This window comes from Leuciscus leuciscus, assembly GCF_965113295.1.
Source record: "Leuciscus leuciscus genome assembly, chromosome: 19".
Lineage (NCBI taxonomy): Eukaryota > Metazoa > Chordata > Actinopteri > Cypriniformes > Leuciscidae > Leuciscus > Leuciscus leuciscus.
Window position 1 is genome coordinate 13,922,342 of NC_138743.1, and position 27,229 is coordinate 13,949,570.

General features: G+C 36.5%; 2 protein-coding genes across 5 annotated transcripts in view; one reads left to right on the forward strand and one right to left on the reverse strand.

The window, feature by feature from the left end:
• ak9 (adenylate kinase 9) overlaps positions 1-4,951 on the reverse strand; it is a 41,530-nt gene extending 36,579 nt beyond the window's left edge. Inside the window, exons 1-2 of the mRNA XM_082146954.1 lie at positions 4,426-4,951; positions 3,719-3,770 (exon numbers count right to left, since the gene is read on the reverse strand). The gene's annotated coding sequence lies outside the window, so the exon portion shown is untranslated. The remainder of the gene's footprint in view (positions 1-3,718; positions 3,771-4,425) is intronic.
• rock2b (rho-associated, coiled-coil containing protein kinase 2b) overlaps positions 1-26,755 on the forward strand; it is a gene marked incomplete at its 3' end in the record, with an annotated part of 31,770 nt that extends 5,015 nt beyond the window's left edge. Inside the window, exons 3-33 of one of the 4 annotated variants that reach the window (XM_082146957.1) lie at positions 152-252; positions 732-869; positions 1,654-1,914; positions 3,049-3,193; positions 3,293-3,431; positions 4,958-5,049; positions 6,780-6,942; positions 7,898-7,982; positions 8,356-8,444; positions 8,643-8,691; positions 8,798-8,933; positions 9,334-9,425; positions 11,265-11,511; positions 12,381-12,487; positions 12,600-12,759; positions 13,152-13,312; positions 14,220-14,404; positions 15,042-15,111; positions 15,232-15,335; positions 15,554-15,740; positions 15,862-15,955; positions 16,061-16,155; positions 16,306-16,488; positions 16,605-16,776; positions 18,185-18,385; positions 21,191-21,258; positions 21,342-21,430; positions 22,403-22,481; positions 22,576-22,840; positions 23,556-23,832; positions 25,554-26,019. In XM_082146957.1, coding sequence (XP_082003083.1) covers positions 152-252; positions 732-869; positions 1,654-1,914; positions 3,049-3,193; positions 3,293-3,431; positions 4,958-5,049; positions 6,780-6,942; positions 7,898-7,982; positions 8,356-8,444; positions 8,643-8,691; positions 8,798-8,933; positions 9,334-9,425; positions 11,265-11,511; positions 12,381-12,487; positions 12,600-12,759; positions 13,152-13,312; positions 14,220-14,404; positions 15,042-15,111; positions 15,232-15,335; positions 15,554-15,740; positions 15,862-15,955; positions 16,061-16,155; positions 16,306-16,488; positions 16,605-16,776; positions 18,185-18,385; positions 21,191-21,258; positions 21,342-21,430; positions 22,403-22,481; positions 22,576-22,840; positions 23,556-23,832; positions 25,554-25,632 — 4,313 coding nt within the window. The other 3 variants (XM_082146958.1, XM_082146959.1, XM_082146960.1) reach the window with 3 other exon arrangements.
• Between the last annotated feature and the right edge of the window lie 474 nt (positions 26,756-27,229).

A 27,229-nucleotide genomic window follows, 5' to 3' on the forward strand; every position in this document is an offset into this window, starting at 1 on the left:
TTTTTTCAATTTAAATTTCATTGATAAATTAAAACATTTAATTAAATAATTGGGGGATTTTTTATTTTTATTTTTTTGACCCTGGTATAATGTTTTTTATAATTAAATGATAAACATCATTCATATAATATGTGTCGTCTAATATCTCTAGATGAAAAGGCTGTGTGCTGCATTAGGGAACTACAGGTGAAGCTGGATGATTTCGAAAGAGTCAAACTGATTGGTCGTGGAGCGTTTGGTGCAGTGCAGCTGGTTAGTGAGTGTGTTTCAGAAAGTTGTGTGGGTGTGTGTTTATGTGAGAGTCTGCCCCTGTTATCTGCTGTTTGTTTTCAGGCATAGCTTTTTGTCTGTGTGTGTGTGTGTGTATGGCAATGCCTGTGAGGCTTGTACGCACATGTTCTGCCTGATCCTACTTACCTACAACAACACAGAGCATACATGCTTTTGTGTCCTTGGCATAGGCACAACATATTTTATTATTTTAGGAAGCTGATAGTTTCACACTTGTCAGTGAAAAGAGTGTCAGAGTCAGTCTTTTTAAATATTTATCAATGATAGAGCATTATGTGTTGCTTATGCATGCATTAAACAAATTAAGTGTTCAGTTACACATCACAGTGAGATACATAAAATACTTTTAAAATATGTGTTAAACAGCATATTGCAGAATGCACATTGCTTCAAGGGTTTATATAAATGTTTATGTTGATAATGAACATATGTGCCTATAGGTACGACACAAGGCTTCTCAAGAAGTGTATGCCATGAAGCAGCTCAGCAAGTTTGAGATGGTCAAGCGCTCTGACTCCGCCTTCTTCTGGGAGGAGCGTGACATCATGGCATTCTCCAAGAGTCCTTGGATAGTTCAGGTGGGATTCACATTTTTTGTATTGTGTAATTCAGGATGGTTAGTTAGGTTGTTTAATATCTTTATCTGAAAACTCAACAAACTGAAAAACGATAGTGTATACCATGAGTGCATATAAGAACACTAAAATATTAAAGTAAATAATCACCTCTAAGGATGTCAAAATTACCAGCACTTCAAAGCTAAGTTCATAATAAACTGCAAAAATGCAAAGCAAGTGCTATCTGAATGACAGGTGGCTGTTTTTGAATGCTTGCCCCTCACAGGATGCACCTGTGCTGTGTATGTTGTAGTTTTATAAAGACGGTCAGTTATGTCCTAATATAAATAGGCAAGAGAAACGTAAGAAACGAAGAAAGATAAATGTAAGATCTGTTCATTAGACCTTGAAGCCTTATAGAATAGCTGCGGTTATGTTGATTTGCTGGTAATATTAATAAACAAAATGTGTTCTTTATTTGGATTGTTTATCAAGAATTGATACTTGAAGACTACATGTCCCTCTTTTTATTTAATTTTATATTTATAATATTTATTTGATCATGTATACATTTAAATATTTACTTAAATGTAGTTAATATTAACATTAAAATATATTATTCCCGATTGTGATTACTTATTATTATATTATTATTAACTAAATTATTATTAAATAAAGGACTGTGTTCAGTAGCTTATTAGTTGCTATTTAATATCGCTGTCGTATATATTTCACAATTGGTACCAACTTTTGAAATGTTGGTATTATGACACCTCTGTTCACCTCACTCTTTCTGTCCACATAGCTGTGCTGTGCGTTCCAAGATGAGAAGTACCTCTATTTGGTGATGGAGTTCATGCCCGGTGGAGACCTGGTGACTCTGACCAGTAACTATGACATCCCAGAGGAGTGGGCTCGGTTCTACACAGCAGAAGTGGTGCTGGCACTAGACGCTATTCATTCTCTGGGCTTTATCCACAGAGACATTAAACCAGACAACATGCTGCTGGACCGTAACGGACACCTTAAACTCGCTGACTTTGGAACATGCATGAAGATGGACTCGGTGTGTCCTGGCTTGTGATAAGTGTATCTTGATGTGTGTTTATGTAATTGAGTGTGCAGGAGAGAGAAAGAGAGGGTATACGTTTCAAATCGTGTAGTATGCAGGATTGTAGTGTGCATTGACAATTTTAAGCTGTTCAGGAAACCTGTTTAAAACGATCTTGGATTTACTCTGCAGAAATCCCCCATGCTGTTAGAATTATGTCAGTGCTGCCATCTTGTGGAGAGATCATATAGTGCAGCCTGAATTATGATAACATTGTCAGTAGATTAGCAGTGCTGGGGAGTAACTATTTATATGTAATCTGGATTTTGTAATCAGATTCCAAAAATGAAATGCTTGTAATTAGATTATATTACATTTTAAAATACTAATAATCAGACTATAGTTACTTTTTATTGATTACGTGATTCATGAATCTCAAAATTGTAGCGTAGCAAAACCTTTTTCTAATTTATTGATTCTCCTTCATTTTTCTTTTTCATCTATCTAAAAAGCCTATTGCATATATATGTTTGGGAAGTTTCCACTTTAAGGGAATTGCACACACATACCAGTCACTAGTTGCGTGGCTATAATTACATGGTAATTTGAGAGGCCACAGCATTTGACTACTGGATTTTCAGATAATATTCACTTCTATGGCGCGTTTTCTCAACTTTGCAACACTGCATATCTTATCAACTTCCGACAAACACATTTGAATTATTGTTTGAATTATAAAAGCAATAGTTTGGGAATCTCTGGTGTAATATTAAATGCACTCGTTGTTGATTACAATTTTTAATTTTTTTATTTTCTTTCTTTCTGTATTTTTATATTAATATGATACAAGATATCATATTCAAATCGATGTGAAAAACAACTTCGGTCAAAAGTAATCCAAAAGTAGGCAGATTATATTACCTAAAAGGTGTGATGTAATCGATTCTGTAATTTGTATTTAGTAACAGAATACAATTTGTAAGCAATCTTCCCAGCACTGTTTATTAGGTGGTTTTAAAGCAGAAATTTATATTTTTTTAAATGTTAAAATACTTATTATATTTCAGCTTAATATGCACAGACAACACAGAAACTTTATCTTAACCAATCTATATAATGTAATTATTATGTATCTGTATGTGTGTTTAGACTGGTATGGTCCGCTGTGACACTGCTGTCGGGACTCCTGATTACATTTCACCAGAGGTTTTGATGTCACAAGGAGGGACGGGTTACTATGGCCGCGAGTGTGACTGGTGGTCTGTTGGCGTTTTCATTTATGAGCTGCTAGTGGGTGAGTAGCACCAACTTCATCTGTATCTTCCTGTCTCCTGTAATCTCATCTCACTATTCTTACCATCCTACATATTCATTCTTCTGTTGACTTGGGCAGGTGACACACCATTTTATGCTGAGTCCCTAGTGGGAACCTATGGAAAGATCATGGATCATAAAAACCGCTTAACTTTCCCAGATGATATGGAACTGTCAAAGGAAGCCAAGAACCTCATCTGTGCCTTTCTGACTGACAGGTGAGAGATAAGGTTTGGATGGAGTCACCTTTATTAAACATTAGTCCCTTATTATCCTTAGCTGTAATGTCAAAATAAACATGGAAAAATATTAATTCATTTCTAGAGCTTGGCTGATAGTGGATTTTGATAATGATAAATACATTGTGAACATCAGTAATATGAATAAAAACTTTATATTCAATTTAAAATAGGGCTGAACTTTATCGCAAAATAGAAATTAATTACTTAACCATGATGTTTTGTAATTAAGTAAATACAATTTTTATTGTCATATGAAATCTTACATTGGAGTACGTCTTTTTTGTTGTTGAAGAAATTAATACTCAGCAAGGACACCTTAAAAGTGACAACAAAGACATTTATAATGTTGCTAAAGATTTTTAATCACATAAATGATGTTCTTTTGAACTTTTTATTCATCAAATAAATCCTGAGGGAATAAATGTATCACAGTTTCCACAAAAATATTAAGCAACATAACTGTTTTCAACATTGATAATAATAAGAAATGTTTCTTGAGCAGCAAATCAGCATATTAGAATGATTTCTGAAGGATCATGTGACACTGAAGATTAGAGTAAAGATGCTGAGAACTCAGCTCTGCCATCACAGGAATAAATTACATTTTAAAATATATATATAAAAAATAGAGCACAGTTAATTTAAACTGAAAAAATACAGTACAAATGTTAATAATATTGTGAAATATTATTAATCAAATAAATGCAGCCTTGAAGAGCATAAGAGATATATATATATATATACACATTTACATTTAGTCATTTAGCAGAAGCTTTTGTCCAAAGCGACTTACAAATTGGGACTAAATTAAGCAAGTCATCGTGAAGAGGCAAAAAAAACAAAAAAAAAGGCAAAAAAAACTTTTATATATATATAAAGAATCATACAAACACCAAACTTTTGAATGGTAGAGTATAAAATCAAATCAATTCAAGTCTTGACTTTTTTAAAGATGATATAAACGGTCTACCTTTTCATTTTGTGCATTTAAGAGCCAGTCACTGGTAAAACATCAACTTCATGTCTTCATCTTTATACCTGGTCACTCTTTCAGCCTGACAACTTCAAACTGTTTTCCTATAACTCCATTTTTCCTCTCTCTTTCTCCTCCATCTCACATGCGCACACATACGAGCATTCCTGATCAAATATCCAGAGAGGGGCTTTATGATTTCTTCTCCTTGTGTTCATGTAAAGCATAACACACACCCCTCCCTTTGCATTCTGGGCTGCAGGAATGTCCCACATGTGGCAGTCCAAACTGTTGCAGCCCTTTGAATCCAGATGCAAGGAAAGGGAGGGGAATGACTGTTCCTTATTTTTGGATGTTGCAGTTTGTGTCGCTTTCATTCCTCATCTCATCCATTCTCTGCCATTTTTTTCCCATCAGCCAGTCGCTGTTGGATGTTCCAGTCTCACACACACACACATCACTTAGCGGATTAGTGAGTGTGGTTGTGGTTCTCCGTTTGGTTTGCTGACCAGTGTTTTGATATGTTCAGGGAGGTGAGGCTTGGCCGGACTGGAGTGGATGAAATAAAATGTCACCCCTTCTTCAAGAACGATCAGTGGACCTTCGACACCATACGAGACAGTAAGCCTCTGAGTGTGAGTGTGGCTGATCTGTGATCATAACTTGATAGTCACATTTATTCATTAAAATAACAACTAATCACTATTTATGACTGATCAGTATTATTTACTTACTATAACATTATGCTTGTGCTGGTTGATAAAAATCAAAGAAATCTAGAATATACTCAAGTCTTGGATTGGAAATTTCTTTTGTGAGTGAGGAGTTTTGAACTGAGTCATTCATATAGTATCTGTTCAAATTATAGATATGTGATTTTTTTTTTTTTGAAATTCCTCCTTTTAATTTTTCGCCACACACATGCAAACATTCACCTCACACCCTCATGTTATGCTTCTGGTGAAAAGGAAAGTAATTTAAGTCATGCATACCAGTGTTGAGTAAGTTATTTAAAAAAAAAAGTAATTAGTTACTAGCTTCTAATTATTTCTTCAACAGTGTAATTAGATTACTGTACTAATTACTAAAGCCTGCATTGCATTAATTATTCTTGAACTGACCAAAGTATTTAAAGGGAGAAAGCTACATTAACAACACACATTTTAACATTAGATGTTACATTTTTATGTTCAATCCACTATTGTTTTATATAGAATGGTTCTAAAGTCTATACAGTATTTATAATTACATCAGAAGTAACTGTTATTAAATTACAGAAAAATTAAGAGTAATCCTTTTTTCAAAGGAAAACTAATTCAATTACAGTAATTGATTACTTAGTACTGCATTTCATGTTGTAACGTTAGCTCCTGTCGTGGGGCGGGGCATGGTGCTCGGGACAGAGTTAAAGAGGTATTGGGTTGGTTTTAGTAAGGGTGGAACCCAACATGTGGCCTGTACACAGTTACTAACGAGAGAAGAGCCTCAAAACCACAGAGTTAAACTTGTTTTTTTCCTCTTCTCTCTGTCCCTTGCTCCTGTGATGCCCAGATGCACACATTTCCTTTCTTTCTAGCGTACTCTCTGCCTACACAGTAGTCTGTTATTAATGCATTGAGCATTCTGGGAATCTGAGCAACTGCGTCCATATATCTGCACGGTGCGGTATTGCCATATGGCAACATATGCTTTTCTTGCTTTTCGGAATAAGATACAACAAATTGTGTTGTTGGAAAGAAACCAATTATATTTTCACTCCAAGACTGTTTTCCTTCCCATTCAAGGAAGGCACATTCTGACATTTTTTATCTTCTTCTTTGCTACATCTTTGATAAGTTGTCTAAAGTGGTTGTAAAGTAAATTGAGAAAATATGAGTGTTAGAGAAAGGCTACTCTGTACTACAATGGAATTACAGTAATTAATTCAGTCTCATTCCCATTAGATGTTTGACACATGTTCTCTCAGCGTGCTCAGTGTGTTAGCTCCAGAACCAGGGAGTGTTTTGGATGTGTAAGTGAGCGTGAGTGTGTGTATGCACAGTAGGTAGTGAGTAAGCACCGGCCAGCTTGGCAAATCATACGTGCCACTCCTCCCTTCAGTACAGTGTCTGCTTTGTGTGCTACACACACTGAGCCTTTCACTGTGAGACTCACTCACTCACTCACACACACACACACACACACACACACACACACACACACACACACACACACACACACACACACACACACACACACACACACACACACTCAAACTGAAAAAGGAGACACTATTTTTGCTCAAATCTTTTACAATATTCTCTCACACACTCCAACCCACCCTCCCCCCCCTGTTTCTCTCTGTCTCTCAGCCATGGCTCCAGTGGTGCCGGAGCTGAGGAGCGATATTGACACCAGTAACTTTGATGATGATATAAAGGATGATCCTGGAGGAAACGAGACCTTCCCCCCTCCCCGTGCCTTTGCAGGAAATCAGCTACCGTTTGTGGGCTTCACCTATTTCAGGGAGGACCAGTAAGTGTGAAAATGTGTGCATTTTGTGTTTGTTTGTGACTAGATAGATTCTTAAAAAAACAAAAAACAAATATAATTTGTTTGTTGCATACTATAGTCATGTAAAATAACTAATGGTTGTGGAAAAAGGATTCAAAGAGTCCCAAAAGGGTTCCCACTCTTTTTGGCCAATGAATTTCCATGACTTTTCCTGCTGTTTCTGATTACTGGATAAAGATTTGAGAGATTTGCTCTTACAAAGAACAGTTTCTAGCCTGTGAATTATTTTTGAGTTGAACATAACTAGAAAGTAATATATTCAGCATAAAAAAATATTATGATGATTGTGCCAGGCCTGGATATAAATTTTTTTTAAAGAGTTTCCGTGACTGTGAAAAGAAAAAAGAAAAAGAAAAAATCTGAATTAAAAAAATTAACATACTGTAAAAAGAGATAAATAAATGAAATCTGTGACTGAAAAAATTGAAATCCCACATTTTAAACACTGTAGCGCTGTTTGACTTTTACACAGGTGTCTTGTTCTCGCTCACTCACAGATGAACACTAAAAAGCTGTAAAACAAGCTCCTGTTATGGATTGATAGAGACAGGATGTACAGTATTTTTGCATGGTTATGGTAGCTGTGAATGAGTGCTGCATTTGTTCCATCACAATTCCCTCCTTTTTCCCTTATCCTTTCACTGTTTCCTCCCTGGCTCTCTCAGTTTCTCCAGTGTGGCTGAGTGAAGCCACATGGGCCGCTGTCAGAGCTGAGGAGATTGAAAAGTTGCTTTAAGATTTTCTTTCTTTCATTTCCTCTCTCTTTCTTATTCTTCTGACTTAGTCTTTTTCATCTTGAATTGATTTATGAAACCTTAAAGTGTGTTGCTGCTGAGTAAACAAGGACGACGCTAGCTGGTGATGAGTGGAACATTTTCCATAACACTAACTCTCTCTCTCTCTCTCTCTCTTTCAGGTTGTTAACCCCAAAAAATAACTGTTCAGATGAGGACTCAAGTGCTAATAGTCTCACTGAGGATCATGGTTTAAACCATGCAGAGGTGCATATATATTTTTTATTTTTTATTTTAAATAATATTATAATCATAATGATTTATGTTAAATGATAGCCACTATAATCTTTATGTTTTATGTCGATGAAGGAGTACTTGACATTTACATTTAGTCATTTTACTTGAGCCTTACTGATAGAGCTGTGTGGCACAAACTTAGCACTTAGATTACTAAAATAGCTCATGTGACTTATTCTGCAGCAGAATTGACCACAACCATTTTGTTTGGTGCCGTTACTCAACATAATTGGAGTGTTTCTCCACATTTTTTAGATAAGTGCTGCTTTTAATAGAATTGAAAACAACAACTTTGCATCAGTTGTTTGTTGATTCTTCAAATGTGTTTTTTGCATGTCCCTAGTCCAGTGACCTGCAGAAGAGGCTGAAAAAGTTGGAAGAAAAAGTCAAACATGAGATGCAAGCAAAGGAGGAACTGGAAAATAAATGCCGGTACAAATACTCGTAAACATAATGTGCAAATGTAAAATGTTGAAATACATATTTTTTGTATTTTTAAATAAAATAAAAACAAATCTTTAAAAATAACTTTTTAAAAAGAATATTATCAGCATAACAATTTAAGTGGGAATTTGAACTCTCTATCTCTCTTCACTTACAACAGATGTAAACTATGTTGTATCTCAACAGGACGGCAAATCAGCGGCTGGAGAAGTTGTCCAAAGAGCTTGAAGAAGAAGTAAGACACATCTTTAAATTGAATTCACCCAACAAAGGCACTTGATTTGAAACCATTCAGAAACAAAATGCAACGAGTTCCTCTAACTGTTTGTTTCTTGTTGTAGGTGAATGCGAGACAAATGGTAGAAGACTCTCTGAGGGCACTGGAGAGAGAGAAAGCTTTACTGAAGCACCAGCGTTCTGAAAGCATAAGAAAGGCTGGCCAAGAGACAGACAGAAAGCGTCTTCTTGAGAATGAGGGTGAGAACAGCAGATAGAAACACACTCCATTGACCCTCAACATTGACAATGAATGCTGATTCATTTGAACAGTGACTAAACTGAGTATTTACTAGGGGTGGGAAAAAATCTATTCACCAATGCAATAATACTGGATCAATCTACAAAAAAATAATGATCATACATACTTTTTAATTGGTGCATCTTTAACCATCTTAACCTACAACATTACTGAATATGCTGCTTCAGCTTCTCTGCCACTTTTGTTTTGACGCTCATTCTTGATTCACTTAAGCACTGGTCCAAAGTTTCTACACGATTTGCTCAGTACTAACCTCTGACATTCTCCCATCTAGAAACTATTAGTTCTGATTTGCTGATGTTATGATGCTAACATATTTGGCATTTCTCTGTCCTGCAGTGGGCAGCCTGAGAGATCAGCTAGCCGAACTGAAGAAGAAGAACCAGAACTCTCATCTCTCTGCTGAGAAGAACATTCACCTGGAGAGACAGGTCCCTCAGCAAAACTTTACCAAACCTTTAACCTCAGAACAATAACTACTATTTAACAAATAGCCAGAGGCAAGGACATTTAAAAAAGTTTTTAAACATTTAGAAAACAGCAAAAAATGGCTATAAGAAAAATAAAATAGTAAACCTACTGAGGTTTGTGCTTGATACTAACGTAATTTGCCAATGTTAAAATAATTTCTCCTATCCCAGCCAAAATATTGAAAAATATTGAAAAAATAAACTTTTTGAAAGTAAAATAAATAAATAATAAATGTTTGAGGTTTGTTCTTAAAGGGATACTTCACATCTGGAAAGATGAATGTGTATTTAAAATGGGTAATTTATGTAGAAGAAATGTGAAATTATTTTTGAATTTGGAGCTTTTTAGACTGAGAAAAGTCAGAAAATGTATTTTTGGCTAATGTGGATGAAAGACAACAACTCCCAGAATGCACTTGCTTCGCTGCTCTACGAGGCCACTCCCAAGCCACGCCTACCGGTAAGAGCGCGCAGTTAAACAACAAGACTAGGCTACTAGTGAGTCTCCGTGACGAGTCTGCCCGGGATTTCGAGATCGCCCAAAATGTCCCGGGATTCGGCTTTTGCGTTCTACAGTCGCCATTCATTATGTTTACTGTGGCGAGCAGGACGAGACTAAGGGCCGTGGGAGAACGGCGAGAGGCCGGTGGCGTGATTACTGATGAGCGACACCTGTGAGACGCACCGGTCTCGTATCTCTCGAGCGGGAATTTTCTTAGCAATGTTAAAACGCACATCAACCGATCACTTGTTTAGTGTTCATGTAAACACTACATTCAGATTCACCAATCGGAATGAATTCAGTTAGATTGAAACAAAAGGTGTGCATGTAAACAATAAATGGCGACTGTAGAAAGCAAAAGCCGAATCCCGGACATTTTGGACGATCTTGACGGCCGGACATGTCCGGGAAAAAGAGGATGGTAACCCCTACTACTCAGCTTTCTCCACAGAACAAGAGCCTGCTAGCTTAGCTTCCAAAAAAAGATGGCTGACACTATGTGAACATTCTGTGAGTGAGATCCCACCCTCTATGGGCGGGTTGAAAACATGCGGGACAGCCCCTACTACTGGCTGTAGTCTTTAGCCTCTGGCCAAAAAATCCTCCGATGATGCAAAAATCTTCATTTTTTCCAGACAAAAAATACATAAATCTCTCATCTCAGGGGGATAGGAGGGTGGAAAGCACAGTAATTCTAAAATACTACAGGTTTTCTACTAATACAAAGCTTAATGCTAAATCCTGAAGTATCCCTTTAAATGTTCTTAGACAATTTCTAATGCAATAAAATACTGTTATATTCAAATGTGCTTATATTCTTATACATTTCTGAAGCCCTTATATCAGTTTGGCTTCTTATAAACAAAAGTTTGGGGTCAGTAAGATATTATAGCAAAAGTGATTGTAAAGACATTTATAATGTTAAAAAAGATTTCTATGTTGGATTCAAAGAATCCTGGTAAAAAAAAAAAATTAAGCAGAACTGTTTTTTGAGCACCAGATTAGCATAATATAATGATTTCTGAAGGATCATGTGACGCTGAAGACTGGAGTAATTGCCATCACCGGAATAAATTACCTGTAAAATATATAAAAATAGAAATTATCTCTTTAAATTATTTCGCAATATTACTGTTTTTAATTGATCAAATAAATTCAGCCTTGTTGAGCATGAGATTTCTTTCAAAATCCCCTTAACTTTTGACCAGTAGTGTAAATTATATTTTGTTTTAAGGATATATAGATGTTCAGTATTATGGAATAAAAGGGATTCTGATAGTAAATGAATATGTCCTTAGTTGGAGGAGGTGAATGCTAAGCTTCAGGCTGAGGTGGAGGAATCTGAGAGGCTGAAGAAGGCCCAGGGCGAGGTGTTGAGACAGTCCCAGCAGCTGGAGGTCTCTCTCAGGGAGCTCCAGGAGCGTCTGGCCCAGCTGGAGAGCGGCAGGCTGGGTCTGGAACAGGAGAAACTGAGTCTGCAAACCTCACTGCAGGAGGAGAAGCGAGAGAGAAGCCTTGGCTCAGAGACCATCAATGAACTACAGGGTGGGTGCATGTGAGTCTGTGCCAGTTTGTGTTCATCAGACAGAAGTAGCTGTGAATCAACATCTACCGAGCTTCCTAGAAGGAGATTACGTTACATTCTAGGGATCACACTTGTGTGCCGGTCTATGTGAGCGAGTGAAAGCTGATTTTATGTTTGAGCGTGTAGTGGTCAGCTTTTGCTGAAAGACACACTGGGCTCTTGTCTGCTGGGCAGTGTTGTTGTGTTGGGGTGGGGTGGAGCTGCTCGCAGCGAATGTAAACATCAGTACTGCGTTATTTTAAGGTCAGAGGCTGATATTATGTCGCTAGACAGGGACAAATGGGCAAACAAGAAATATCTCTTATTTTCTGTCATATTTTCAATTTTGTCTATTAAATTTAAAGGATTTGTTTCTGCAGACTCTTTAATGTCCCGGTAGATTGTTACGTGGTTTAAATAAACAGATTTCAATTAAGGTTCAATTCAATTAACTTTTGACCATGCCTTTATTGATTTTTGCTACATTTCAAATGCCTTTGTTTAGATTTAATTGATTTTTACCCCAGACCAAGACTTTAATCTTAAAATAAGAAAATTCATTATAAAAATATACTGTAATCACATATCTATCCATTTTTATTCTGATAATGTTTAAAATATCATTCCTATCACCATCATTTCCGCTAGTCAGAGTGTAAAGTGTGTTGTAAGAGATTTTATTTTCTAAAGGTCCACACTCATGCCTAAAAGTGTCCATAGTTGAAGAAACCGCCCATTTATGGTTTTATGGTTCAGGTTTAACATTAATGTTAACCTGAATTCCTGACATTTGACTTAACTTCAGTCTTCTGTTTTTTTATATGCATTTCTATTTTTCTTTCATTCTCAGGTCATGTCTCTGGACTGGAGGACGAGTTAAAACACATAAAGAGTTCTCTATCAAAGGCTGAAGTAGAGAAAAGACAGTTACAGGAGGATCTTACTGCCCTGGAAAAGGTGCTTATGTGTTTTAGCAAGTGATTGAATGATTTACAATTTTAGCACATGATGTTTGTGTGGTTATGTGTATTTTTGTGAAACCCTATTAATGTTGTCCCTTCACCCACAGGAGAAGAACAAGCAAGAGATCGATCACTCCTTTAAACTCAAAGCAGTTCAACAGAGTCTGGAGCAGGAGGAGGCGGAGCATAAAGCCACTAGAGCCAGATTGGCCGACAACAACAAAATCAACCAATCCATCGAGGAGGCCAAGTCTGAGACCCTGAAAGGTAAGATTAGACAGTAGCCTCTAATTTAAAAACTCTTAAAATGTGTATATCTGTTCAGATTTTCCCTACAAATTAAAAAAAAATTGTTATGGGGAGCACAGTTTAGATTGATGGAAAACAAATTCTAGTTACCTTAGTACTACTTCCCTAAAGGTATTTGAGACATAATTTGGACTCACAACAAAATACAAAATAAGGCTTGACTTGGACATTAGAAACGTTCTCGTCAAGATTTACTTGATTCCTCTAGACATGCCTTGCATTTCTGATCTCTGCCTCTGTATAAAAACTAAAATATCCTTTCTGCATTCTGTTCTAGATGAGTAAATCTTTCTGAAGTCTGTAGTACAAGTAAAAGGAGTTTGGTGATGTTGTGTGTGTTTTTGTGACAGTTATGGAACATAAGCTGCTGGAAGAACGATCTGCAAAGCAACAGTTGGAAAACAGACTGATGCAGCTGGAGAAGGAAAACTCAGGATTAGACTGTGATTACAAACAAGCCAAACACGAGCTTCAGGAGCTCCGCTCACTCAAAGAAAAACTCACTGACGAGGTATACCTGTCTGTCTGTCTGTCTGTTTTTCTTGCTTGGCTGTTGCTGTCTGTCTGCCTGATGATTTTAATTATATGTGATGCGATCTGGGAAAACCCACCACATGGTGAAATTTTACCTATTACAGGTTTTGATATCATATGGAAGCTGGTATCAAGCCCTTTACAAATCTTATTTTTATCATAGCTTGTTGGTAGCAAAAGTTATGTTTATCTGAAGTCGGCCGATCGCTATGATTTTCTGAAACGGAATTTTGAGAAAAACAGGTTTAATTAACTGTCACCGTCGGGACGCTTGGCACTCTTTTATTTAAACAGGATTGGCGCGAAATGCGCACTAATACACATTCACTGTACATGTTATGTGGTTTATTTTATAGGTAAACTATCTTTGTAGTGTTAAGAGACGGACAGGTGTATGGGATATTTTTTTTTTTTCACCTCTGCCGGGCGTTAGAGAAAATGGTCGCATAGAATGCATTAGAGAAAGAGAGTATTTTCAGCTTGACACTATCACTGTTTTTCTGCACTAAACAAGGGAATTTTGCCAATAAATTTTCAGAGATAAGAGATAAGATGTTATAGAATAATAATTTTATGAAAAAAAAATTATTTGACAAAAAACTGACATTCAAACTATTTTGGAATTTACTGAAAACAGCCCAGCGCGACATCCAACGGGTTTTCCCAGATCGCATCACATATCATACTTACTGCTCTGGGATGTTAATGTAGTGTCTTCTGTCCATATTTTCAACACTCTTTTACATAATAATAATAAAAAAAAAAAGTATATATATATATATATTTTTTTTTGTATTAAAAACACAATTAAAAATTACATTTATGCATCACATAGTTCATGGGAAGTCCAAGATATTTGATTGAATCCTGTGTGTGTGTGTCAGGTGGAGGTGCTAAATGTGCGTGTGCATCAGGAGACTCAGAGGAAGACTCTGTGTCAGAATGATCTCAAAGTGCAGAGGGAGGAGATCAGCACCCTACGCTCCTCGGAGAAACAGCTCAAACAAGAACTCAATCATCTGCTGGAGCTCAAACTCAGCCTGGAAAAAATAAATCAGGAACTGCGCAGGTGAATGACTTAGTGATCAACAATTTTTTCAATGCTGATACTAGTGTTTAGTGAGTAGTGATACCTATCTATCTATCTATCTATCTATCTATTGATAGATAAAATGTACATAACATAAGATAATAAAATGTACTGCAACATAGTGGAACACTCCATCATTGTGCATTATCTCAATAGCAAAGTTCCAATAGAGTTGCGTGTTAATGCACATTCACACCTATAACAATAAATATATTAGCACCTACACCATATGATAACATTCTTTTTATTTAATTTTTTGCAGTTATGTCATAGCTGCTGCTCAAGTTCTTTTAAGTCGGGTGGTTTCTAATTGGCTGTCAGTGTTTTTATCATTCATCAGCTGGAAACAAAATCATTCTGAAAGTGATTACAATGATATTGTTGTTATCATTATACTTGTTGTGTGGATGTCCCTATTCTCATAGAATTAGAATGATTATTATAAATATGGTTATATTTATCATTATAGTTATCATTCTTTGTCTGAACAGGCCTTTAGCCTGTTTGCTGAACTTACAAAGCGATACACTAATAAGCATAATTCATAGTACACACAAATATTATTCACTGAGGATCAGCATGCTATAAAAAGTCTCTTTTCTCTGTGTCCAACCAGGGAGAGAGAAGAAGCTGACATACAGTTGAAAGAGCTGAAGGACCAGTTGGAGGCAGAGCAGTACTTCACAGTATGTGTGCCAGCTTTATCATGTTTTGCCAGTGAATATGTGGAGGGATGTATTTGCATTGGTTTGTGTATCTGTGTGCTCATATTTTATTTTAAATTATTATTTTTTCCTTGATTCCAGAAACTGTATAAAACTCAAATTCGAGAGCTGAAAGAGGAGACTGATGAAAAGGCTAAACTCTACAATGATATTCAGCAGAGACTAGCGGATCTGCTAGAAGAGAGGTGTGTGTGTGTGTGTGTTTGCTATTAAAAAAGGATGTCGGGACATATCAAAGGGCTTATCCTTTTTCTTTAAAGGTGAAACCATATCAATTAGAGAAAGGTTAGATGAAAAGTAAGGTAATTAGATGCAATTAGTTAAGGATGAATTAACAGATAACAATTTATACAATATGCTGAACTCTCGTTCGATACAAACTGTTTTGTGTGTGTTTATATAGGGACTCGTTAGCAACGCAGCTAGAGGCGAGCCTTACGAAGGCAGATTCTGAACAGTTGGCACGCTCCATCGCTGAGGAGCAGTACTCAGACCTGGAGAAAGAAAAGATCATGAAGGAGCTGGAGATCAAAGATATGATTGCCAGACATCGGCAGGAACTCTGTGAAAAGGACAATACCATCAGCTCGGTGAGAATACAAGAGAGTATAAGAATGGATATATATGTGTGTTTATGTGTGTGAATGTGTGCGTGTGTCCACACAACATAAACATAAATGTATTTTAATTGAATCTTCTACATAATATAAGCTGGAGGAATCAAACCGCACACTCACTGCGGATGTGGCCAACTTGGCTAGTGAGAAAGAGGAGCTCAACAATAAGTTCAAACACCTACAGCAAAGTGAGTATGTTGCAGAAGTTAATATAAAATATGAATGGATTGTATGTTATAATGTCCATATATGTTAATATATGTGCTTTAACATTTATAAATGTATATACACAGAGCTGGAGATGGTCAAAGAAGAAGAGAAACAGATGAAATCTTTGACACTGTCCCTAGAGAAGCAGATACAGTCTGAGAAAACCCTCAAGATTCAGGTGTGTTTTGGAGAAACACCTAACTTAAGGTTTATTGAATTTTAATCAAGGGTTTGTAACTATACATGTTACTCCATTATTTTCATAGTTTAAAACAGGTGTTACTAGCATGTCTCAGGTAAATTATAGCATCAGATGTCTGTATTGTAGGCTATAAACAAGCTGGCAGAGGTTATGAAGAAAACTGATGTCAGGCCACAGCAAGGTAACAACAGTGACATCCGAAGGAAGGAGAAGGAGAACAGACAGCTCCAGCTGCAGCTCCGCACCGAGAAAGAAAAACTCAACAACACCATCTTCAAATACCAGAAAGAAATGAATGATATGCAGGCTGTAAGTGACATTAAATATAAATGCAAAAGAAACGTAACCACCAGAAAACCTATTCACCGGTCTACGTACAATACTTAAATAAACAAAGCACAGAAGAAGTTTTGTTCTCTTTGCAGATGATAGCAGAGGAGTCTCAGGTCCGACTGGAGATGCAGATGGCCCTGGACAGTAAAGACAGTGATATTGAGCGTCTGCGCTGTCAGATCACTTCTCTTAGCATCCATTCTTTGGACACCACCAGCATCAGTAGCACGGGAAACGACCTGGAGGGTGAAGATGCTTATCCAGGTAACTATCCAGGTTACGTCCCATCAAGCACAGGACTGCCTAATGTGTTTATTATCATTCATGTGCCATAATTGGTGCTATGGTGAGCTTAAGCCCCAAATGCTTTTAGTAAAGCCCTGAATAGTAATTTTTGTCTTTCATGTAATCCATTTAGAACCATAAAATATATTCTGTTATTACAAACCAGACAATATAAATGTATAATTTTTGTATATAATGACTCAAAACTTCACAGTTTTTTTAGAAGCACCCACTGTAACTTCAAAACAAACTTCAAAACACCTGGCAAATCAATTGTCATTTATTTATTCATCCTTTCATTTCAGTAGGGTTCTTTTCTAGGCAAGAACTCCCTGCGCATCCATGCAACCTAGCATGGATAAGAGCAGCAATAACCTCCCTTAGAGTAACCCGAACAGAACCAACATGAATGTATTGCAGATATATAATTAATTCAATATTTTAATGTACAACATAATTCAATAATTTAGTCTGATTCAAAGAGGAATCAGAATGCCAAATCGTGACTGGACGAGAGGAGCTGGGGATGGAGGAGGGTAATTAGCTCTTGAGCAATGCGATAGCTGTTGATAATACTGAAAATATGGAAATTTATATGGATGCAGTGATAGGCATCGTATTTCCATAGGTAGACGTGGATCAGCTGGGAGTCAGCAGATGCGAGCTTGACTAAAATGACCTGCCAGAACTGATGCTATGCTTGATTTAATTAATTAACTATTTATTTATAAACAAACTTTAGAACACTTGGCGAATCAATCACAAAAAATTTTCATAAATTTTATTTATTTATCTATTTATACATTCTTTGATTCATTTCATTCATGAACTTTATTTAAGCTTATTTGAATTGTTTTATTTAGGCTGTTCCTATACAAATTTACAGAGGTAAAGTTAATTAATTTCATAAATTAACTTTATTTACTTCAAAACAAACTTCAAAACACCTGGCGAATCAATCACAAAAGATTCTCATCACTGGCCATTTATCTATCTATCTATCTATCTATCTATCTATCTATCTATCTATCTATCTATCTATCTATCTATCTATCTATCTATCTATCTATCTATCTATCTATCTATCTATCTATCTATCTGTTTTTATCCTTTCTTTCATTTCTTTCATTAATTAACTTCATTTAAATAAAATGTAATGTCTTATTAAGGTTGTCCCCATACAAATACACACAGGTCTGATTTCATATCCACAAATATCCACTGAACCTAGAACACATAACATAATCAATACACATAACTCCTACTTGGTTTTCTTCTTTTTCCTGTTTTCCTTTTCACTCTGTTTCACTTCTAAATTGATGCATCCTTTTGCTGCTTTACCTCATTCTTCTTTCATTCCTTCACACTCACCTTGATGCCGGTGTAGTGCGCATCACACACTCACACACCTCGGAGTCTATGTCCTTCACGTACCAACGGAGCTCCAAGTCAGTGTGTATTGATACCCGGCCATGCCAGATCACTTCTTGCTTCCCCTCCGACTCAGAGGAAGAGGAGGATGAGGAAGACGAGTGGAGGCAAAGGCCTGCCCTGACATATGAGAAGCCTATTGAGCAAGAGACTGCAGGTGACCCTGCATGGAAACAAATTAGCACGCATACTGCCCCTTGCTCTCGTTCACTTTTATGCAGTGTGGAGTTTGAATACTAAACACCTAGACAGCATTTTTGGGCGTAGTGAAGGTTCAAATGAGCCTATGATGCCAAAAAATGCTGACTTGGTAGGCAGCTCACTAGGTCAGTGATTTCCAACCAGGTATACACATACCCCAAGCAGGTTTCTAGAAGTACTTGGAAATATTTCTCTTTTGCTTTATTTAACCTATAACCTTTAATTGCTTTGTTCAACCAATATAAAATGACTTAAAAATGATTAGGTATGTCAAAAAATGCAAATACTTAACAACAATATTTATTTATTGATTAATTTATATATTTAATGGCATAACATGCTGAGAAATTTAAAGAGGACCTATTATGCTTTTTTTCATTTTCGACTTTCTTCATTGTATAATGTTGTCGTTTAAACATGAAAAAGGTCTGCAAAGTTACAAAGCACAAAGTTAAGCCCAATTTATACTTCTGCGTCGAACTTACGCCGTAGCTACGTCGTAGGCTGTGTGTAGCGGGCGTACCCTTCGGCGTACCCTGACGTGCACCTCTCCAAAAATGTAACAACGCGTCAACTCTACGCGGACGCAAGCTCTGTGATTGGTCTGCTAGGACCGCTCCCTCGAGTTTCACATGTTCCCTCTGCGCGCGTGAACGCGGACAACGACGCAGAAGTATAAATGAAAACCAACGCGTTGCCTGCAGCGTAGAGGCTCCGGCGTAGGTCCGACGCAGAAGTATAATTCAGCCTTTACTCCAAAGGGAGTTATTCTCTATATCAGAAAGCACTGTTCCTGAACTCCCTGAAACCCTTCAATTGTAGTCTTGAGTTTTCTTCTGGGAACGAACATGTCACAATATTCCTCAATAAAATAATTCCCACTCAAGGCATGCAAAATAAAAGGGGCAAGGCCTGGTTGACACGTTAGTAGTGTGTTGAAACTTGCTGTTGTGTAAGGGGCGTAGCCAGTCACAACACACTGGTCCAGCCGACCAATTAGAGCACTTTGTGCTTTTCGGAAGAAGGGGCTTCATAGAGACTGGAACTAAATAGAGCATTACTGACAGGCTGCAAATTAAAAGAGCTTGCTGTAAAATGTGTGAAAAAGAATGAACAATCAAACATTATTACTTATTCTAGTAGACCCTACAAAACAAATTTAAGTCTTTGAAAAAGGGCATAATAGGTCTTAATATAAGGTTAGGGTTAAGAAAAGGGTTTAGTTTAGCGTTAGCATAATTGACTGTTATTTCTACAGTAAGTACATGTAACATATGTAACAAGAACACTGCAAAATAATGTTACCAAAAATAGTTTAGATATTAAGTTGAGTTAATTGTGTAGATGACGCTCGTAGCAGAATATATCATCTCTACAACAGTTCTGTTTTGATGATGATGAAGCCCTAATGGGGCTGTTGGAGTATGCAAAGCCGCGTTTCCACCGAAATTACCCAGAACAATTTGTCCCAGGAACTTTTTTTCCCCCAGACCTGTTGCTTTATGTGTTCCCACCGCGGTCTAAAGTACCGTGAAGATTAGGCAAATTAGTCCATTGAAGTAAGACTACACGCATCGCAACAGATTTTTTTAAATGGTAGTTGAAATGAAATTGAGTCAACCAATCAAAATGCGCCATGAACTCAACCAATCAGCATGTTCAGCACCCAACTCCCACCCCGAAAGTTACTGAACTTTGAAAAAGTACTACCTCGCAAGCAGGGACTTTCTGAGGGGGAATTTTTTACCCGGAACTTAATTTAGACCCTGGTTCCTGCGGTCGAAACACACCGAGGACCACCCCAAAGTACCTAGTTTCTAGGGAAAGTTCCTGCGGTGGAAACGTGGCTTAAGACGGAGGTTGGGAACTACTGCACTATGTTTTGAACCACAGCCACACTTTCCAACATGGTGTGATGCTCATTAGTTGTGACATTATTTTGCACATAATCACACTACTCACCTTGCGTGTTTTAAAACAGTCCATTAAAGGTGCAGTCAGCGATTTCTAAGAAACAGTGTTGATATCTGAAATCAACCCAAACAAATACACCGCTTCCTTCATTGGTCCACCCCCAAAATGCATAAACACGCAATGCAAGAGTGGATGTCTCTATCATAGCTGAAGTGAAGCAAATAATGCTTCGTGGAAAATAAAGCGAAGATAACTAACGAACTACAAAGAAAGATAAAAAATGTAACATACAGTACACAAGAGTATATACATGTAAGGATTTGTTGTTAGTCGCCAGCGGCACACAAGCTCCAGACAATGAGACTCAAAACTGTCCTGTTTCTACAGCTAACATTACAGCAACATATCTTGATTCTGTGAAACACAGAAAAACCAATGTTACTCCGGTATGGAGCAGAAACTACGCAATCTCTGCGTCCGTTTTCAGGCCTTCTCTCCAGCTTTGGAAAGCTTTTCTAATATTAACGCTGGTCCAAAAGCTTATGCCTGATCATAGCCCTTCATAGCCCAGTGATATTCCTCTGACCTTTTCTCTTTGGTAATGTCTCTCAGCCATCAACAGCAACAGCATTTCTCAGAAATCACATACTGCACTTTTAACACTCCAGAAAGCAAAACCTTTTTATTCCAAGAGACTTCTAGTACAGGTTGCATTCTGCACCTGAGAAAGATGTTTCTGAAGGTTCTGAAATTGTTTTAAGAAAAATGTGCTCTTCTTGTCATATTCAAACCTGTGTGGTTCTCTAATGTATAAAATACTCTTCTGTTGATGTTTTTTAAACCACAGATTCTAGTCTTGAGGGATGGCTCTCAATGCCTACCAAAAACACCAAACGGTTTGGATGGGAAAAGAAGGTAAAGGTTTAAACATACACACTCACATCACACCAACAAACCCTGTCTGATCATCTTTGCATGTATCTCTGTGTAAATTGCAGTATGTGGTGGTCAGCAGCAAGAAGATCCTGTTTTATGACTCAGAGCAAGAGAGAGAGCAGGCCAGCCCCTTCATGATTCTGGACATAGAGTGAGTTTGGAAAATGCTACTCGCAATCAAAAAATATCTTGGCCTAAATTTACGAATTATGTATTTAAAATGCATAAAAAATGTCCATTCATTTGCATTACACAATTTACACATAAACTAATAAACTTAATGTGATGCATATTTATCAGTCATCAATGAAACGACCAAGATATCTGCACTCAAAAAAGGCATATTTGGTTTATTAACAATTTGCATCTATTTGATGATACTTAAAATATCGATATATCAATTTGATATATTGATATTTAAATCATATTTTCAAACTGCATTTGTTCAAACGAATCAGCTTAAAACTGTTCAAAACAATTACATTTATTGAGTTAAAAAGTATGAACATGGTTAAAATATGGCTAGCTGTGGAACAAGCAATATTCAGTTAGTAAAAATGTATGAGATTGAAAGTAATTGAATTGATTTAATGATAAATATATAAACTTGGTTATTGTGTATTTAAATCAAGTGATAATCAAATAAACACAACTTTTTAGATGAGTTTACCTGTTTGGCGTGATGATGTTTAACATCCCCGGCAATCTCTGTTGTCCCATTTAGCCACTTGTTAGCAAATGACTTTTACAAGACAAGTAAAGGCTTTAAAAAAAAAGGATATTACTGATGTATGTCATATTGTAGAATAAAACGTGAAAATATCTTGAGCTCGTGTTCTCCTCAGTCCTTATTTAAAGCATTGAACCAAAAACCCATTCAAAAATCCTATTGACTTCAGGACGAAGTTTCCAGGTTTTGGCCTACAAAAATACATCATCCCTGCACCACTGTAATAGTTTGTTTCTGTAAAAATCTGTAGTTTGTTTCTGTGTAATCCAAATTTTATACGTGATTCAATTACATAAATATTAAATTTAGGCTAAATATTTTTGAGTACACACATTTACTGCTCTCTTGCACACCATAAGCCTTTATTTTTAATGTCTCCTTTTCCCCTCTTAGCAAACTCTTCCATGTGAGACCTGTCACTCAGACAGACGTGTACCGTGCAGATCCCAGAGAAATCCCACGCATCTTCCAGGTAACATGATTCATTTGTCCTACAAGAAATGTTGTAGCATGCTTTGATATGAACCTTATTAAACCTCAGTTTTCATCTTCTGTTCTGTCTGTAGATATTATATGCTAATGAGGGGGAGAGCAAGAAAGAGGAGCTTGCTGTGGAACCCTTATTAGCAGCTGAAAGGACGTCCTATATCCCACACAAAGGTCATGAGTTCGTGCTCACGCTTTACCACTTCCCCTCTAGCTGTGAAGCATGTCCAAGGCCTCTGTGGCACGTCTTCAAACCCCCACCAGCCCTGGAGTGCAGGCGCTGCCGAGTTAAATGCCATAAAGACCACATAGATCGCAAGGAAGAGGTCCTTGCTCCTTGCAGAGGTCAGGAGGTCACACTCACACTCACTGTAGCTTTTTAAACATTAGAATATTTAATCTTTTGCTCTGCTATATAATAATTATAATTAATATATATAATTTTTTTCATATTATATTTGTAATTTTTCAATGTTATACTAATATATATATATATATATATATATATATATATATATATATATATATATATATATATATTATAACTGCATTATAGATAAAGATTATGGCTATAAAAAAATTTTTATACTATTTATTCCACACACAAAAAAATTATTCTTATTGTTTATGTATTTATTTATTTACTCTATCATTCAAAAGTAAGATTTAGTAGATGAGTAGAAGTCTATTATGCTCACCAAGGCTGCATTTATTTGATCAAAAATACACTAAAAACTGTAATATTCACTGAAAATGCTATTGAAATAAACTACAATTGTTGTTTACTATTTTTATATATTTTGTTGTAAATGTAATTTATTCTTATGATGGCAAAAAAAATCTGCATCATTACTCCAGTCTTCAGTGTCACATGATCCTTCAGAAATCATTATAATATGCTGATTTGATGCTTAAGAAACATTTCTTATTATTGTCAATGTTGAGAACAATTGTGCTGCTTAATAATTTTGTAGAAAGTTTGTTTATTTATTTAAACATGGACTTTTGTGTACTTTGGGTTGAAACTAACCTGTTTTGTTTGGCCTTTTTCTCTCTCCAGTGAACTATGATATGTCCACTGCGAAAGAGCTGCTGCTGCTGGCCAACTCCACAGAAGAGCAGCAGAAATGGGTCAACCGATTACTAAAGCGGGTCCCGCGTAAACCTATAGCCCACTCCTCAAGCATAGCTATAGCCTCTCCCGCCCCTGAGGCGTCACCAACTGGCCTGTCCCCTGTGCCCTCTCCTCCTCTGTCCTCCCATTCATCTCCCAGGCTTTCACACAGAGGAGCCGTCAAAGTGCATTCCACCAGACAGCAGCCCTCAACCAAGACCAGGTGAGAACCACTTGACAAATCAACAGGTTCATTAAAAGGAGCTTGAGGCAGAGTTCTGTTACATGAAGGTACACTATCATGTAACATATGATACAGTTCTGTTAATATGATATAATGTAGGGGCCAAATCCATGCCATTTTTTAAACAACAATTTTGTCTGAATAGGCTGATCTTTTATCAGTGTTTGATGACACAGCTCTTCCATGAACATCTGAATGCATAATTCATAACCATTTATACAAAGGCTTTTTCTATAATCTTTAAAGTCTGCTTTACTGTTTCCTACTTACACTTCTGTATTAGCTTGAACTCTTCTGCTCATCTTTTCAAAATGTGTATTTCAGCATTGCTAATGATGTTGCTTCTTATAATGAATCACTTATATTTGTATAGATCCTTATTTTTGCTTTATATATCAGCATTTGCTAAATTTGTGAAAAAGTTCACCCAAAAATGAACGGAATGAATAGACTACTTGCAGTAATCGTATGGTGTTTTTTGTCCATTTTTATCATTATAGTTATCGTCTAAGGACGGTAAATATAATTATAACGATAAATATGTAGTTCTAAAAATTGTTCTAAAGGAAAAAGAATAGCAGAGTCCATATACAACTATAACGTTAATTGGTATCACTTTCAGAAGTATTTTTTCCAGCTGATGAACGATAAGAACATTGACAGCCAGTCAGAATCCACCCTGATTTTAAGAGTTTGAGCATTTAAAGTGTCAGACAGCAAACCTGCAGTGCGTGCTTAGGTTTGCAGTCAGTCTGCTGGAGTGGACACTCATTTAATTATTATCTTTATAGTTATCGTTCTTGGTGTGAACAGGCCTTTAGAGCTTGGCAGTTGTGGTTACTTAGAAACAAAGCAGCGTAAAAAAAAAATTAAAAAAAATTATTGTTACAATGGGGACAAAATAACATACCAGTTTGGAACAAAAAGAGAGTGAGTAAATAATGGCAGCATTTTCATTTTGGGTGAACTACTGCTTTAATCGAGGTAAATGTAGATTCTGCTGTTTTTAGTGCTGTTATATGTTGACCTGGTTTAGACTTGGCTATGAAGTTGTGCAGGTTCTCAATTGCTAACATTATACTGCTAAACTTTTATAGCCCTGGCCCCATGCTCCGTATCATTCTTCACTGACCTGTTCACATTTGACATTTCACCTTCCCCACTTGTGCATATGTGTGGACAGTAAGTACACTGCATCACTGCTTATCGACCAGGTTTTCTGCTTGCCTGTGCAGCTCTAAAACCTCGCCTTCAGATTTGTGGCTGTCTGTACTCTTCTCTATATGTATCTGAAACAGAAATCATCTTTGCTTGAGTGTCAACACATAAAAAAACATCCACTAACGATGCAATCTCTCTTTTAATTCAATAATATTGGAATATTATTCTAACTGAACTGTGACATTTTCAACCCAATATCCTATACTTTTCCAATAAGAAAAAAACTAATATCATGAGGGTTTTTTGGGGGAAAATATCTGCCAAATAATGCCATGGTAAAATTTTATTTTACATTACAATAATCTGTATATGAAGGGCAGCATCTGTCACCCCCACGTCTTTTTAGAGCTTAAAGAAAACACTTAAAATACTTAAAAACGATATTCTTCCAGTTAAACATGGGCGGCCATCATTTTTTTTAATGTTGACTTCTTTAATGACATTTGTACATGAGGCCGAATGACTCCTCTTTGTTCCAGATTGCTTGAGTTGGGCCTGAAGGACTGGGGTTGGTCTTTTGATGTTGAAATGGATGATGACGATGTATTAGACTTCTGAGGAGTTGAGTTTGTGGGGTAACCGCAGTGAAGCCTTAGCATGTATTTGTGTCTGTGTGTTGTTCATGCTATTGCTTAAAAGTATATTTTTTTTAAGTTTGGTTTTAGTAGTGTGTTGTTTAGTTCCCCCTTGAGGGACTATAACTAGGGCAAGTTTTTCGATATTGCCAATGTGTTTGATGTACTTATCTGCGTGGGCATGTTTGTGTGTACATGTTTGGCTCAATTAAAAACATCTTGCTTATTTTGAACAAGGTGGATTTGAAAACTGATGGTGTTGTGGCAATGTCAACTGTTGCTTGTGGTTGAAAAGAAAATGGGATGCAATACTGTATGTCTGCCATATTTGATTTTGGGATTTTTTTACTCAATGCTCTCTCTCTCTCCTTTCTCTTAATTTCAGCTAACATTGGTGAAGGCTGGATAGATGATGATCAATCTGGGAACTTTGAAAGCAGAGAATGTCATTGTGTGTTTGTTTTTTTTGCAAATCGCAGGACTTCCAAGTGCCAAACTCCTCAAGTATAAATGACTGGGCAGGTCTATTAATACAGCGCAAACCATAAATTCTCTAAAGGGTGTAGTTTCAATTTTAAGTCAATTTTAGTGTTTCATGTCTTTGTAGATTTATACAATTCTTAAAAATTTAAATAAATAAAAAGTTTTTTAAAGTAAAAGCATTTTAAATTTCAGAGGTTATTTTTTATCTCCTTCCTTACAAGGTTGTCAGTAAGTGTGTCTGTTTGGCTGTGTGTGTTTGAAACAGAATATGTACTTAGGTTCTGCAGTTATATGATCATCTGAATTTATATACTCAAGTATTATATCTATTTTTTTGTTAGGAAAAAGACATTTAGTGGAACAGATTATATTTTTGATCAGGCATTATACGAAAGGACACTGCTTTTCAAGGTGCATTACTTATTGTCAGAATTATTGAAGACATGATGCAAAGATGCTATTTGTAGTTAATTTTATTAAATGCTGTAACAAAAAATAGACACAACTGTATGCATAGTGGAACATGATGACCTCCGGTCCAAACATTTTCTGTATTTTTTGTCATGTTGCCACTGACAAACTGTTGAGAAATTGTTAATAAAAAAGCTTTATTTGATGGAAAACCTCTGACTCTCTGTGTGTGATGATCCAAAATCATCTGTAATATTTATATAGAACTATAAACACATGTTTCTAGGATACAAAATTATGCAGACATCACCACTGGAGTGGACTAGGCTGTGATGTGAAATGTTAAAAGTTAAGATAAGGGATTAACTATGTTAAGATAAACATATTTAGCATAATTGTCATTACTTGTTCATAAGAACTTAAAGGGGTCATCGGATGCAAAATTCACTTTTATATGGTGTTTGCATTTAAATGTGTCTTTGCAGTGTGTGGACACAACCACCATACAAGGAAAAATATCCATTCACTCCATTTTTTTTATCCTCAAAAAGCCTGAACACTCTCAATAATTAAGCCGTTTGGATTTTCTGAGCAATATGATGTCATATTGCTCATGCTCCGCCAACAACCACTGACGGACTGTCCTGTATTAGCATATATTTCCTCCCTCAGCCATTTGTATACTG